This window comes from Microtus pennsylvanicus, chromosome 1, assembly GCF_037038515.1.
Source record: "Microtus pennsylvanicus isolate mMicPen1 chromosome 1, mMicPen1.hap1, whole genome shotgun sequence".
NCBI lineage: Eukaryota > Metazoa > Chordata > Mammalia > Rodentia > Cricetidae > Microtus > Microtus pennsylvanicus.
This window is the reverse complement of record NC_134579.1, coordinates 30040001-30055459: the sequence shown is the minus strand read 5'-3', so window position 1 is coordinate 30055459 and position 15459 is coordinate 30040001. Positions and strand designations below refer to the sequence as shown.

Below are 15459 nucleotides of genomic sequence, written 5' to 3'. Positions count from 1 at the left end.
CAGTGCTTGCTTGGCTAACACACACACCCTCAGGTTAAACTGCTGGAGAATACAAACATTTATGTTAAGAACCACAGGGCCCTTGGATTCTCTTGGTCGTGTGGCTCAGTCTCGACAGTTCCTCTATGACCCACAATTTCTTTTGGGGAACAACACCGAAAGGATAATATGCTCAGCTTGTAGACGATTTATCAGAACGAGGATCGATAAGAAAAGCATTAGGGTCAGAGGTGTAGCTAAGTTGGTATTCTAGTATACAGGAGGTCTGGGTTCCACCCCAGCACCCCGTGAACCATGTGTGGAGGCACATCCTTGTACTCCCAGAACTCCAGAGACCTGGAACCTCTGATACAAGAGAGTTGTGAATTCAAGGTCACCCTCAGCTACGTAGAGTTTGAGGCTAGCCTGGACTACAGAAGATTGTGTTTAAAACAACAACAAACAGTAATGGCAGTAGATTTAAAGGCAACAAACACTGTATAGACTTCGGGTCTAATTCACTTTTGTGTGATGTTTTTATTTATTTGCAAGTTCTTATAAAATAATAAAATTTGCCAAAAAAATTAGAAAGAACAAAATAAAGGTACCAAAAATAAAGGGGAATAAAAAATCAGCCATTTTACCTGCATCTCCAATATATACTGTGCACCTAAAAGTAACCAGTTAATGAGAAGTACCTCCTTATAAGTATGTTCTGACCAATAAAAGAAGACTATTGGAACTAAAACCCATGCTCTTACCTATTTGTCCCCACTTTAACAGCTCCATGACTTTCCTAAGGTAAGATATTCTTGTAAAGTCAGTCAAGAGTGGTGGCTCATGCCTATAATCCTAGCACTTGGCAGAGGCAAGAAGATCAGGGGTTCAAGTCCAGCCTGAGCACACGAGACACTGCTTTAAAAATACATTAACTAAGTGTCTATATTACTAAGCTCAGTACTGAAGCTCAAAGGTCCTCCTCTGGGCAATGCAGTCTCTCCAGGTTGGCTCTGTCGCTGCTCCACTGTTCTCTGACAACTTCCTAACTGACCATGATCAAAAAACACACCTTCTAACTTTATCATGGATAGTTCATACTTCAGGTCTAGAATCAGATATTTTCTTCTTCCCAAGAAATTCTGGTTTCCTATAGCAAAAGAATGTTATGTCCGTGATCTGGGGATGCCATGGTTGCTGGGACCAATCATTGTTTTAAGACCTTTCCAGAGGAGAGACGAAAGACAAAGGTAGGTAGGTGGATGAACAGACAAAAGAACAGACAAAGACTGGAATACTCCCAGAGACCTTACAAGCGGGCCAAGGTTTGTCTCTGCTCCTTTGAAAATCCCTTTTTCAGGACATTAAAAATCTTTGGTTCATTCTTTCCCTGAGAATCCTAAATATGTCACTCAGTTTTCTTTTGCAACAATGCACTGCTGTCAATGTCTGAAACTAATCTATTTTCCCTTACAAACCACGTGGTTTCCTTTTCTGCATGTTCAAAATAGTAGAATTTACCTTAGGGTTAGTCCTTTCAGGTTAGTGCTATCAGACATACCCTTTCAAATCTATTTCAAGATAATGGTCCTGAATTCATTTTACACTTGCTTTGTTCCCTGGTGGGAGATTCTTCATGAATTCCTACCCAACTTTTTAAAAACTTCAGTAGCTGTCAATTCTTTTTTTATATCTACTGTTTCATTTTCTTCTAATTTTAAAATAGGTTTTTATTCTCTTTAGAATAGTATCTCTCGGGGCTGGAGAGATAGCTCAGCGGTTAAGAGCACTGACTGCTCTTCCAGAGGACCTGGGTTCAATTCGCAGCACCCACATGGCAGCTCACAACTGTCTAAAAATGCAGTTCCACAAGATCTGATACCTTCACACCAATGCACATAAAATAAAAGTTAAATAAAAAATAATAAAATAAAAAAGAATAGTATCTCTGAAGTTGCCTGCAGCTTCGCCTTTGTTTCTAGAATAAAGGATTGTTGTTAATTCTTTGTTGAATCCCGCCACCTCGCTTCTGGGATGTTCAAACCCATTTAGGTTGGTGTTTCAAGTCCTGTATCAGGTCCACAGCATCCTGTAGTTTGTCTGAACTGGTGGTATCACCATCAGCAGGGTAGAGTAACCTCAGCTGTGCGTGGTTTCCTAATAACTTGGTGTAGGATGATCAGGCTCAAACCTTTCTGTCGCTTATTTGTATTAAGTCCCGCTTTTTGAAATTTCCGGTCTCTGTCCCATGCCCACCCCTTCCTTCTGCACTTCCCTCCCTTGTCTTATTCTCCTCATTTACCTGACCTTGGGATAGGCCTGCTCCAGAAAGGGTTGAGGTGAGCTGGGTTGTTTTTTTTTTGTTTTGTTTGTGGTACCAGAGATTAAACCCAGGACCCCAACACAAGATGAGCCAGTCTGAGTAGGGGGTTGTGGAACCCGGACTGCCCCAGATCTTTCAGGCCTTCTGCAGAACCCTGTGTGGGGTACTCAGGGAGTTCAGACACAGTACTCTGGCTGGATCTAGTTTGTATGAATGCCTGGCAACTACTTTCTTGCTTCTCTTTCTCGACTACAGCAGACAGACGATTTTCTTCCCCTGCCTCCTGTACTGTGACAGACTTACGTGGTTCTATTCTGTGTGGATTCCTTTCTTCAGCTTTTCTTGTATGCTGTGTGGCAAGTGTGAGTATCTGTGTGTTTGCACATGTGTACAGGCAAAAAGTCGACTTTGAGTGTCCTCGAGAATCATTATCCACTTTCCTGAGGCAGGGTCACTTGCTGCAGCAGGAGCTTGCTTGCTTTGTAGCTTAGCTCCGTTTTCTAACAGTTAACAGGACGTCTGTATCTTCTAAATGGGGCTCTCAGCCGGCAAGAAGCTGGAGCAGGATCAGGAGCTAGATGCCAGAACTGGTGACACAGTATGATCCAGATGAGCCTGGACTACCAACTAAGATCCCTTCTCAAAAAATGTGACACGGTTATTGTCCCTAGGCGATAGGACAGTAATTTTCACACTCTTAATTCTTTTTGCATTTATAAATTAGTATCCATTACTTAAACATGAGGAAAAAATCCTCTCAACCCCCTATATGCAGTGGGGGGTGTGATATGAATCCAGCTCCCAGAGCAAGCTAAACCATATGTTTTATTACTGAGCTACACACCAAGCAGAGCTCTTCATTTGGGAAAAAAAAATACTAACAATGTTTATAGGTATTGAAAGTACAACAAAGGGAAGGAGTTTCCAACCTGGGCATAACTTTATTATTTACAGACATCTAAAGGGTCGGTTTATAGGCCATACCCGCCATCAACACTTACCACACATTGCACCTGAAGCAGGTAATTTTATGTCAACATATATCAACATGCATCATGCCGATGCTGCCTCATACTTGATGGCTGCATAAATTAGGCTAACCGTGTTAAAACATCTAAGTCTTTCAAGACTTTTGAAATGTTGATGCAGGCAAACTTCCAAGACACCTTGTCTCTAGAATTACAAATTCTTCATCTTAAAGAAAGGAAAGTAACTTTGAAAGTAGTGCTGAGAAAGAAAATCTTATAATAAATGTCACACTTGTTACTAAAAAGACTGCACAAAACTAGTTAACAGCAAAAAAAATCACCAACTTGGAAAGCATCTTCCAAGTCTCCAAACGTTAAGCTCTTCTTACATCAGAGTTTTCCCAGGCTGGCCTTACATTTGCAATCTTATCTTAGCACCTAGAAGCTGGTAGTATAAGTCTGTGCCACCATTTCCAGCTCATTTATTACTTTAGCCCCAGTGTAGACCTGAGACAGAACACCTGCCTAGGGCGGCAAGACCCAAGCCTGATCCTGAGCCCGACAAGCCAGCAAGGCAAAGCAAGACTACCCTCCTCTCATCAAGTGGTTCATTGTCTGTTGAGACGGGTCCATCTCTGTGCATCTCTCAATGGCCCGGAACTTACCATATAGGCCAGGCTGGCCTTGACCTCACAGAAGTCAAGCCCCTTTCTGGTCCCCAAGCAGACACTCACAGGGTGAAGGTCACTGAGCAGCCCACGCATCAAGCTCCATCAACACTTTCCTCCCCTCCTCTTGCCTCATCTCAGGAACAACTGCTCATGCGGTTGCTCACTCACTTCTCCCGGAAAGACTTCCCTGGCTACGGTGAGCACTTCCCGCCACGCTCCTCAGCCTCCATTTGTAGAGCCTTCCCTTTGCCACAGCTCTCAATGCTGCACCACAACAAGCTTTGGTTCCACATGCCCGCACCACACTTCCCACTAAGACACCGGGCCTCCCTAACACTGGGCTGCATTCCAAACCCACCTACCTCACTTGAAGACTCAATGACAGCCTGTTTTACTCCTCTCCAAAAATAAGCACACAAGGCTAATACGAGCAGGCGAGAACCACCATCCAAATCTAAATCATTCTTCCCATTGAGCTAGGAGTGAACTAGAAATACCAGTAAAGACTGCGTAAACTCGATGGACCTCTGTTCTCGCAACCTTTCTTACGCCCTCGGGGTTCATTTATCTTCCTGGAATCATTTAGGGAAGATGTTTATGTTACGAGAAGCAGGTGAGAAGACCCAGGCTGAGGCTGGCAGTGCAAGGTTCCCTCGGTGGCAGTGCAAGCCACTAGATAAATGTATGACACTAAGCAGTGAGCCCAGAAGTACGTCAAATAGAACAGCAGAGAAAGGGAAAACAAATTAAGTAACAGAGAAAGAACTGCACAAAGTTTAGGGGGAAAAGAAATGGGGCACCATTGTTCAACAGATCCTTTCTTCACATTGCAGAGTCCAAGACAAAACTAAAATGCCCCAGCTGTTTTAACACATAAGTCCTGAACAAAGCAGCAAGCATCTTCAGGGACTCACTGCAAAGCCCACTTGCACGGGCCAGCTAACTGCAGGCTGAGTACTGCAAACACAAATCAAGTGGGTTTGTCTGGGATATCACTATGCTGTTCACTTGCCTTCCTCCTTGTCTTTGCTCATGCATAGCTTTGTGCTTCTTCTCATAGACCCTTGTCCTGCTAACCTAAAGATCTCCCCAAGCTCACACCTTCCTCTTAGAAAAACCAGTTTTGTAGCCAAAAGTCCCCCGAAGAAAGACAATTTACAGTATTATGATTTGAATTTATAATGTCCCTCATAGGCTGTTTTGAATGCTTACTGGTGCTACGTTGAGAGGTTTTTGAATCTTTAGGTGCCAGAAGGCACTATGCAAGTTTCCAAAGGGGGGAAGCCCCAACAGTCCTGCCTGACTATAACCCACAGTACAATAGTGGTGAGTGCTGGCATGATCACTAAGGGTGCATTAGTGGCCCACATACGTTGATGGTAACCAACAACTCCCTAGTTGGATTTAAGACCCACTCAACAAAACAGAAATCCTGACTGGTAATGGAAATGTAGCCGACTACCCAAGTCTAGTGAAGTCATGGATCTTGGAAAGAACCTACAACGTCACTGACCAACTCAGCATAATCCCTAACTACATTCTAAATATTTATACTCTACCCTCAGGTGAGTGTAGTCTTCACCCTCATCAAGGAAACTCTCTCGCAACAGAGGGAGACCATTATAGGGGGAAACCATTACAGAAAACTACAACCAATCAAAAGGCAGAGCCTTTTGTGGAGCCTGGTCACAGGAGATCCATCTAATACAGCTCCAGCACCTAAGGCTCAGGGACCATTGCAAAAGAGCGAGCAGAAAGATTCTAGGAGTCAAAGGATCAGGGAGCTTGCCATGAAAGTGTTACGGGAAATATCAGTAGCTACACCCATGAAGTCTCACCAACATGACTGCCCAAACACGAGCTGAACAAGGACACTAACAACAGACATACTAAGTGGAAGGCGGGGTGGGGGCAGGAGGCCTCAAATCTACATAAAGAACTACAGCCAACTAAGAAATGCAGAGAAGAAATAGTCTTCTCCAGGGAAGAGTAGACCAATTGGTTATCCTGTGAGTAGTCCTGAAAACATACATACAAGTAACATTACAGACTGAGCAGGTTATATTTACATATTTAGAAACACACACACACTCGCACATGCGCACACACATGTAACAATTAGTGAGAAAAAGAGGCAATGAATCTGAAAGAGAGCAAGAAGTGTATCAGAGGGTGGAAGGAAAGGGAAGGGGAAATGTGATCTCAAAAGAATTTTTAAAAAATTAAAAAGAAAAAAGAAAGATATCACAGTCCAAGAGAACTATTTATGTACAAGGAGCAACAAAGACTCTGAAAATCCAAATGAATGTGAAAAGCAAGAGACAGAGCGCTGGCCCATTCCTTAAACCCAGGAAGACTGAACCTCTCCCGCTGTAATGACCTTTACCCTTGGGGCCTACGTGGACAGCATTACTCTTCTGAAAGCTGTCTCTCTTTTTCTTTTTTCTTTTTTAAAGATAAAACTACGCAAGAATTTCATTATTTCTGAGGGGAGAAAAGGGAAAATATCCATTTTTAAGACATACAAAAAGATATAGGAACCAACTAATTTTCAGACTTACCAAATGCTGGTGCACTAGAAATAGCAACTGGCTGCTGCTTCATGACAGGGGGAAGCGCAGAGGGGAGCTGATATCCTTGGAGCTTCAGTTTGATGAGCTTCATGGCTATGGAAAACTCCACTTGATCCATTCTTCCGTCGTTATTCATGTCAGCGAGTGCCCTGAAAACCAGCAACACAGACTCAAGACAACTGGACTACAAAAGCATCTTTCTCAACATCACTTCCTTGGGCACAGGCAAAGTAAGTGGCTCCTGTGCTCCTACAGAGAATAACAAAGAGTGAGACGTCTCTACCAAGCCACGGAGATTTGGGGGTGGAGCAGGGTAAAAAAGCCAGCACATTTTATGTGACTATGTGGTACCTTGTACTCTGTTATTCTTTACCTAGAAACACTGAGGAACTTTCAGCCTGAATTTGATGACTTCTTACATTTTAAGAGATTTCATTTTAATAAAAAATGTTCTAAAATCAGATCAGGGTGGAGGTGACACAAATCTATGACAATTTTACAAACCACAGAATGTGTCACGTGAATGATGTTGTAATTAAATGTTATTAAAATGGGATCTGGAGAAAGTTATTTCCAGAGACGCTAAGTTAAATCCACTTCGTCTGTGGGGCTCTACACCCATGGGAGATGGCATGGCATGCGATCCCGTTCTGGGAAAGTTCTCCAAGTCAACTGCTTTAGAGCCCTGCCCTGCACACTCATTGTTGAAGCTATGCTTGGGTGTGCGCTTACTGTTTCAAAACCATCCTCAAGCATCCACGGCCCAAGTGGGATTTGTAGTGAGTTTTCAAAGACCACTTTCTCTCATGGAAAAGGAAGCGAAAGGCAGGACATGGCCCAACCCAACTGTGCACACTCATGAGAATATGAAAAACACTTTAGACTTCTTTTACTCACAGATGAAAACATGCAGCACAACCAAAAGCATGTCCTGCAACAAAACATGCAGCACAACCAAAAACATTTTATTGTCCTGCAACAACAACTAAAGCTCCCTGAAAATAGCACGGCTGTAGAAGCCAGCAGTCATTCTGGAACATGCAGATCATGGAGCAGGAAGGAGCATGACTGCAGCTCAGACAGGAGCTCAGGCCCTCTGCAGCCGTGACCCTCACAAACCACAAGTTTCTCTGCTCCTGCGAGCCTGAGCTCCACTTTCCTGGTGCTTCCTGTGCGCTCGGATTTACTGTTCTGCAAACAGCTTGCTCCCAACCTTTCCCAACTTCCTGCTGAATTATACTTCTTTCTCCTGTCAATTTATAAGCATTCCCTATACACAGCATATTAACTATTTTACTGCAAAAAGGTGAGTTTTAGTCTATTGATTTTGTGTGGATCTTTACTGTGTAGAAATTATACACTGTAGACACAAAATATTTATTTTATCAGCTTTTAAGTTTTCAGTCTTTAATTTGTTTTGTTACATTTTGTTTGTTTGTTTTCAAGAAAGGTCTCTCTGTGCATCCTTGGCTGGTCTGGAACTCGCTCTATAGACCAGGCTGGCCTCGAACTCGCGGAGAGAGTTCCGCCTGTCTCTGCCTCCGGAGTGCTGGAATTAAAGGTGTGCACCACCACATTCAAATCTTTAGCCTAACTGTAATTCAGTGTTATTCACGACCACAGCACTCTTCTGGACACATACCACACTTTCAATCAACCCCTGTTCTCCACTCACTGAACTAAAATACAAGCTGTTATGCTCTCGGCGTTCTTATGATTTCTAGATTAGCTTTCCTGAAACAACCCAGGTCTGCTTCTCCTTTTTAAGGAACTGCAGCATCAGCACGAGCACCTTCATAACAGACAGGCTTGTAAAGGAGGAAGGGTCTGGAAGCGCGTACTTGCAGTTCTCTTGCATGGAGGTGGAAGCAGGCAGCTCTGCCCCTGGGCTTGCTGACCACTGACCTGAGCCTCACTGGTGAGCCCAGACCCCAGTCAAAGACCATGTCTCGTGAACAAAAACAAAATGCAGAAGCTAAAGAGATGGCTCAGCTGCTAAGACTGCTGGCTGCTCTTGCAGGACTCGGGTTCACTTCTCAGCACCTACATGGCTGGGAAAAACTGTCTGTAATTCTAGTTCTTGGAGGAAATCTGAAGCCTTCATCTGGCCTGCTCAAAAACTGCACACATGATACATGATGTACTATATACATGCAGACAAGACAATCATACAGATGAAAACTTTAACAAAAAGAAAAAAGCTCAGGACACAGGTTAACCTATAACTCTAGTTCCAAGGAAACTGATACCCACACATATCGCATATGCCCACACCAATATATATATATATATATATATATATGCACACATAAATAAGATAAAACACCAAGCCAGGCAGTGATGGCACATGCTGTTAGTCCCAGCACTCAAGAGGCAGAGGCAGATGGATCTCTGTGAGTTTGAGGTCAGTCTGGTCTTACAGAGTGAGTTCCAGGATAACCAAAGCTACACGGAGAAACCCTGTCTTGAAAAAACAAACAAAAAACCCACCAAGGTGGACAGTTCCTAAGGAACAGCACCCAGAGTTTACCTCTGGCTTCCACACAGACGTGTGCACCCATGCACCTATGCACCCATGTGCGTGCACACACACACCCGGGAGACGAAAAGATGACAGGCCAGTGAGTCGCTATAGAGTGTTTGCTTCTGTACTAGATATACACAGCAGTTTGCTCAGCAAGGGAAATAATACTTATGTCTTTCAATTTCTTCTATTCCCTTTAATACGACAGACAGTATTTTCTTCCTATATCACACTTTCTTCATGCAACTCATGAAATTTTATTGACAAAAGTATTCTATGGAATTTTATCATTTTCACCAGACTTGTAAGTAGCTTATTTCCCTACATTTCTATTCCTTCAGTGTTTATTTTAAGCATGGAGTATTTTAGAGTCAGATGTATTATCAGTGGTCTGTAACCCCAGGAAACTCAGGAAACAGGTAGAAGGATTAAGAGATCCAGATTATCTTTGCTACATCAAAAATCCAAGACCAACCTAGGCTATATAAGACCCTGACTCAAACAGACATGAATTCTTAATAGTTATTTATGCTAGATTTAATTATCTTACTAAATGTCTAAGCATATCACTAATACAACAACCTAAGTGGAAAAACAAAGGACACTCCCTTTCTTTTCCCGTATTTCTAGCAGTCTTCAGCACCGGTCGTTTTGACTACTGAATGCATTTGCACTTGTTCTGAGTTTAGAGAAATGGATTTAGTACTTCACTGGTTAGAACTACGATTCTTAGTAGTGACTGTTGCTAAGCAGTCTAACTTACTTTATTTGCTTTTAAGACAGAGTTCTGGGTAGGGCAGGCTAGCCTGCAACTCACCACACAGAGAATGTCCATAAACTCCTGCTCCTTCAGCCCTAAGCACTAGGATTACAGGCTCTGAAATGCCACGGGGCACGTTTTAGATTCATGAACTAGTCATCAGTATTATCATTGCCTCTTCTATGCTGTTCAGGAGCCCTGCTACTGAGCCATATCCAGTCACTGGAAGAAAGGTTCCTGTGTTTTGTTTAGTTTTGCTTTTCAAGTCTCACCCCACATCTGCCCAGCAGATAGTGAGCCTTCCTTTATCTGTTGAAACAAACACCAAGGCTGACAGAACTGCACAATTCAGTGAATCTCCTGCCTCTGGTCCTGCTGTCAAACACACATGTGAAAGTCACTTGCTTGGGTTTGCATCTGTGTTCACGGCAGGACCCGGTGGCCACTGAGCTGCTCTGTTCTGCAAAAGTTTTCAGATTTAAAAGATAACAATAAAGTGACAATCCTTCCTTCTTCTGAAAAGCATTTTTAACATGCTCAGCTATTTTAAATGCTTTACAGGGGAGAAAGAGTCAGCTCACAGCAACACGAATACTTTATTTACGTTTAAATAAAGCGTCAAGCAGATGCCCACCTTCTACTCCTCCTGAAAAATGTTGTTGGCAGAGACTAGAAACATTCAATGTGAGATCCATGGGGTAAGGGAGAAGAGACTTTTTTTATTTTTTTATTTATTATTATTATTTTTTTTTTTTTTTTTTTTGGTTTTTAAAGACATGGTTTCTCTGTAGCTTTGAAGCCTGTCCGGGAAATTAGCTCTTGTAAACCAAGCTGGCCTTGAACTCACAGAGATCACCCTGCCTCTGACTCCCAAGTGCTGGGATTAAAGGTGTGTACCACTACCACAGGGGAGAAGAGACTTTTTCTTTTCTTTCTTTCTTTCTTTCTTTCTTTCTTTTTTTTTTTTTTGGTTTTTCGAGACAGGGTTTTTCTGTGGTTTTGGAGCCTGTCCTGGAACTAGCTCTTGTAGACCAGGCTGGTCTCGAACTCACAGAGATCCGCCTGCCTCTGCTTCCCAAAGTGCTGGGATTAAAGGCATGTGCCACTACCGCCCGACTAAGAAGAGACTTTTTAAATAAGAGTCTAATTAGATAATTTAGTGCTTCTAAACCTCTTTCCACTCCCTTGGGTAAGGAGAAAGAAGCCAGTCAGGCGCCTAGCACAGCTGTAACATCTAGCTGAACGCCCAGTCTACAGTTCTCAAAGATATTCACTTAACAACCAAAACTATTAAAAAATCTCCAGTAACAGAGAACCCAGAGGAAGTTCTGGAAATACAGCTACTCGGCAAAGCTCAGCCCTCTACTCCTTCCCTCTTGGCACCCGACACAGCAGAGCCCAGATGCCTTTCTACAGCACTGCCCAAGACCTTTTCATAGTCAACTGTAGCTATTTCTCCAATGAACTTTGCACCAGTTCCTCCCAAAGTCTGTAAATCTGGGTAATATTAACATCAGATCTAGAAAACTTCAGAAGTAAAAACGCATGCTAAACCCAGCAAGTAACTGCTGCACGCTGAGACGGGAAACTGAAATCGGAGATCAGCGTGTATCAGAGTGGGGCCATATAACAAGAGGCGGGTGAGGAAGGAGCAGAGATGCAGGCGCCCAGTGTGGTGACTGAGTGGTAAATGCTGCATCTGAAAGTTTGGTCTCCCCCGGCAGCCCTGTCTGGTGGGCCTCGGAGGAGGTGTGTCACTGGGGGTGGGCTTTGAGGGTTCAAAGACTCCTCTGTGGTCTCTCTGCTTCCTGCTTGTGGTCAGGTGTGAGCCCTCAGCTGTGCCTGATGCCATGCCTGGTGCTGGCTGCCAGTTTCCCAATGTGAAGGTCACGGGCTCTTATTGTCAGCACAAAATACACCCTTCCTCCTCTCGGTTGCCTTATCATGGTGTTTTATCACAGAAATAGAACTACCAAGTAATTATCACACCAATGGTATACTTTTCTTATTTTCTTCTACAAACAAATCATACACCACTCTGACACACGGCTGGGAAAATTCCTATAACTCCACATGGAAGGAAACCACATAATCTTTTACTTAGAGCTAGCAACTGCATGCTTATGAATTGACTCTGAAGGTACATTTCCAACGACATAAAAACACACAGCTAAGAGCTACTCATCACAGAATTATCTGTAATCACTACATTATCAGTAATCACAATGCACAGGAAATGACCTGCCTGAGGAAACATGGGACACGGGATAGAAGCACTACCGCACGCCTGACACCCTGAGCTGTGGAAATGAGAAGGAGATGAGAAGACGGAGCGATATCGTGTTCCAGAAACTACACATAAGCACAACATTTATGTTCTGTGCCTGCTTTTTACCATGACAATAACCAACCATAACAAGGAACAGCGATGTCAGAGGGGAGACGGAATGAAGAGCGGACCGCGAGGACTTCCCAGTATGCCCTGTGTACACTGCTGCTTTCAGACCTTGTTAATGAGACCTGCAGAGGTCTTCAGGAGGTCGCTGCTTCACACAGACGTGTCATCTGCCATTTGGTGCCCAATAAGGCCAAGCAATAAGGAAAATTAAAGCAGTTTGGTCATTCATTCAATAAAAACATTAAGTATGGGCGCACCCGCAACGGCGTGAGCACCAGGAACTAAAGACAGACCAGGTCTCTGCCTTTTCGTTTAAAACAAGTCAGATATGGCTACGACCAGAGAGAAAGGCTGGGTTTGTGGTTCAGGGCAAAGCCCTTTCTTCAGCATGCTCAAGGCCCTAGGATGGAGACTCACCACTGAGAAGTGGAGCTGGGACTGGGAGAGGGGACAAAGTCATCAAAGAGCATCTCTCTGCAGGGTGACAAGACAGTGAGCAGTTATGTGAGTTCTACAACTCCAAAAAGGAGAAACACCATTACAGTGGTCCCGAGGCGAGGAGAGACCTGTCCTGTGAGGAACACAGGGGTCAGCTTCTGGAGCAGATGCTGTGGGAGAGAGGGAGGGGAGGTAAGAGCTGGGAGGAGACAGCAAGAGCTGGACCACACTGCAGATGCTGTGGGAGAAAGGGAGGGGAGGTAAGAGCTGGGAGGAGGGGAGACAGCAAGAGCAGGACCATACTGGGCTTGAGCATTCAATGGCGGCTTTGGGCTTTGGAGAGTTTTAATTAACTGATTATACTGTGTATGAGTATTTGCCTGCATGTATGTATGTATGTGTGCCATGTACATGGCTGTTGCCCTCAGAGGTCAGAAGAGGGCACTGGATTCCCTGGAACTGGAATAACAAACAGTTGTGAGTTACCCTGTGCATGCTGGGAATTGAACCCAGGTCCTCTGGAAGAGCAGCAAGTGCTCTTAACTACGGAGCCTTCTCTCCAGCCCCTTAATGGGGAGTTTAAAATGTCTGTTTCTAGAGGCACAGGGGTTCATTTTTAAGGCTGATCTCATGCAGCCCAGGTTGGCCTTAAACTCTAGCTCCTCCTGTTTTTCTAGCTTCAAAGTGCTTTGAATATAAGCAGGCACCATCATGCTCAGTGTGGTTTCACTTTTTAAAAATAGATGTATTTTGTGCATGTGTGAACATGAGCACCAGCATCTTTGGAGGCCACAGGGCTCAGATCCTTTGGAGCTAGAATTACAGGCAGTTGTGAGCAGTCCAGTGTTGGTGCTAGGAACTGAACTCAGTCCCTCTGCAGCAGCTCTGGAAAGCAGTTGGAAATTTCACGAAACGAGACCTGCTAAGAAGCTGAGCTAAGAGAAGCAAGCTGCCTTTGAGCCCGGCTCCAATACCCATTTACTCAGTAACTCACAGTGGTACTTAACTCTCCAAGTCTGCTTTAAAAACTGTCATGAAAAAAAAACCTGTCATGAATGACAGCCTTCCCATTCTTACACTCATGTGTTTCCCTGGATGGACTCTGATCTGAGGAGAAAGAGAGTTCTGCATCTGGCCTGCCTCCTGTCTCCCGGTGGTGCTGGCTGTAGGGCTAATGAGCAGACTATCTCAGAAGCCGCTGCGGTGTTGTGTAGATAGTGTATTCCAGTTAACTAGTTCCTGGACCCTTGAACTATGACCTACTCAGTCTTGGGAACTGCGTGTCTCCACGGTAGGATTTCCAGGGAAGACTCTGATGAGGAAAGCTGGATTCTCTGAAGGAGTTAGGTTAGAGTATGTAACGCCAGATTACAACAATAGCCAACAATGACATAGCTCCTAGAAATCGCCCTCCCAGGAAGGAACGGGAAGGAAACTGGCAGATACCGTTTTGGCAACTAAAATATTTAGAATTATTCCCATCTCACCCTGGTGTTAAGAAGAGGGCAGAGAGGACAGACAGAGCCCTGTAATCTTTGCTACTTAGGAGGCTAAGGAAGGAAGACTAAAATTCAAGGCTACTGCAGGCAACTTAAGGAAGGCTCTGCATGAAAATAAGGCAGTTTATTTATTTATTTACGTACTTACTTATTTACTTAGGTCTTTCAAGACAGGGTTTTTCTGTGTGTGGCCCTGGCTGTCCTGAAACAAACTCTGTAGACCAGATTGGCCTCAAATTCACAGAGATCCACCTGCCTCTGCCTCTGGAATGCTGGTATTAAAGGCGTGTGCCACCAATGCCTGGCCAAAATAAAATTTTAAAAGGTGGGCACACAGGGGCACAATCCAACATGAGCACTTGGGCCGCACGCCTCCAAGGGGCTGGGTTCAATCCCCAGTAACAAAGTTTTTGGTATTTTCTTTGTTTTCGTCCCTGAGACGGGGTCCCATACTATAGCTCACACTGGCCTCTGCATGAGTCCTCAAGTGTCAGGACTACAGCCCTGGGCTAGCATGCCTGGTGGGAAGATGCTCCACAAATGAAACTTCAGTTGTTGGTCGTATCATCAAACAAGCACAAGTCAGTGAGGGAGCCTTGGAAAGCAGGTTCTAGAGACAGCCTTAATGGAGGGAACCCAAAAGAAGCCTGTGAGGGTCCAAACAGATGGCACACAAGTGCATCTCAATCCTTCACCCAAGTGAGTGGACACAGCTCCTGTGCCCGCTTGCCGTGACTTCCTGCACATGCACTCCTGTCTCTCGGAGCCTTTACTTCTCTAGCTCAAATGGACAGTTAGAACTGGAATAGTGTCATGGAAGCAAGCTCACTAGTGGAAAGAAGGAAAGAGACAAAAAGATGGCAGACAACCAAAGGCAGCACAGGACTCTGGCATTATTGCTTTTCCATCTGGAGATACCTGATACAGCAGTGTGTATGTTATATGACCCAGTAAATAGCTGAGAAGTAGAGCAGGGTGGAAGACCCAGTCTCTGATGTAAGACCTACCTTTCTGAGTTTTCTTTCGACGGCCTATGATATGATGCGTCAAGCCACACATTAAATCCATCATGTGTAGTTTTTCTGCTAATCCACTCAAGTTTATAAAAGAAAATACAAACATGCCAATTATCCAGATTAAAAACCAAGATCAAAAATGGCAAATAAATGTGCCCAATAGCAGAGACAGAAAGTGCTACACCCAGGACTACAAACTCCTTATAAATATCAAGTGCTCTCCGTAACACCAACACACTCAGAGCATGGAGTTACAGTCCTGGTAAGAACCAGCACTGCCCCCAGAGCGGGGACCCTGGAGCCCAAAACTGTA

The 15459-nt window shown here is 44.1% G+C and overlaps 1 protein-coding gene across 8 annotated transcripts in view; it reads right to left on the bottom strand.

Annotated features, from left to right (window-relative positions):
- Itsn1 (intersectin 1) overlaps window positions 1-15459 on the bottom strand; it is a 183453-nt gene that overhangs the window by 106353 nt on the left and 61641 nt on the right. For all 8 annotated transcript variants that reach the window (XM_075960103.1, XM_075960055.1, XM_075960085.1 and 5 more), the window contains exon 5: window positions 6500-6660. In XM_075960103.1, coding sequence (XP_075816218.1) covers window positions 6500-6660 — 161 coding nt within the window. The remainder of the gene's footprint in view (window positions 1-6499; window positions 6661-15459) is intronic.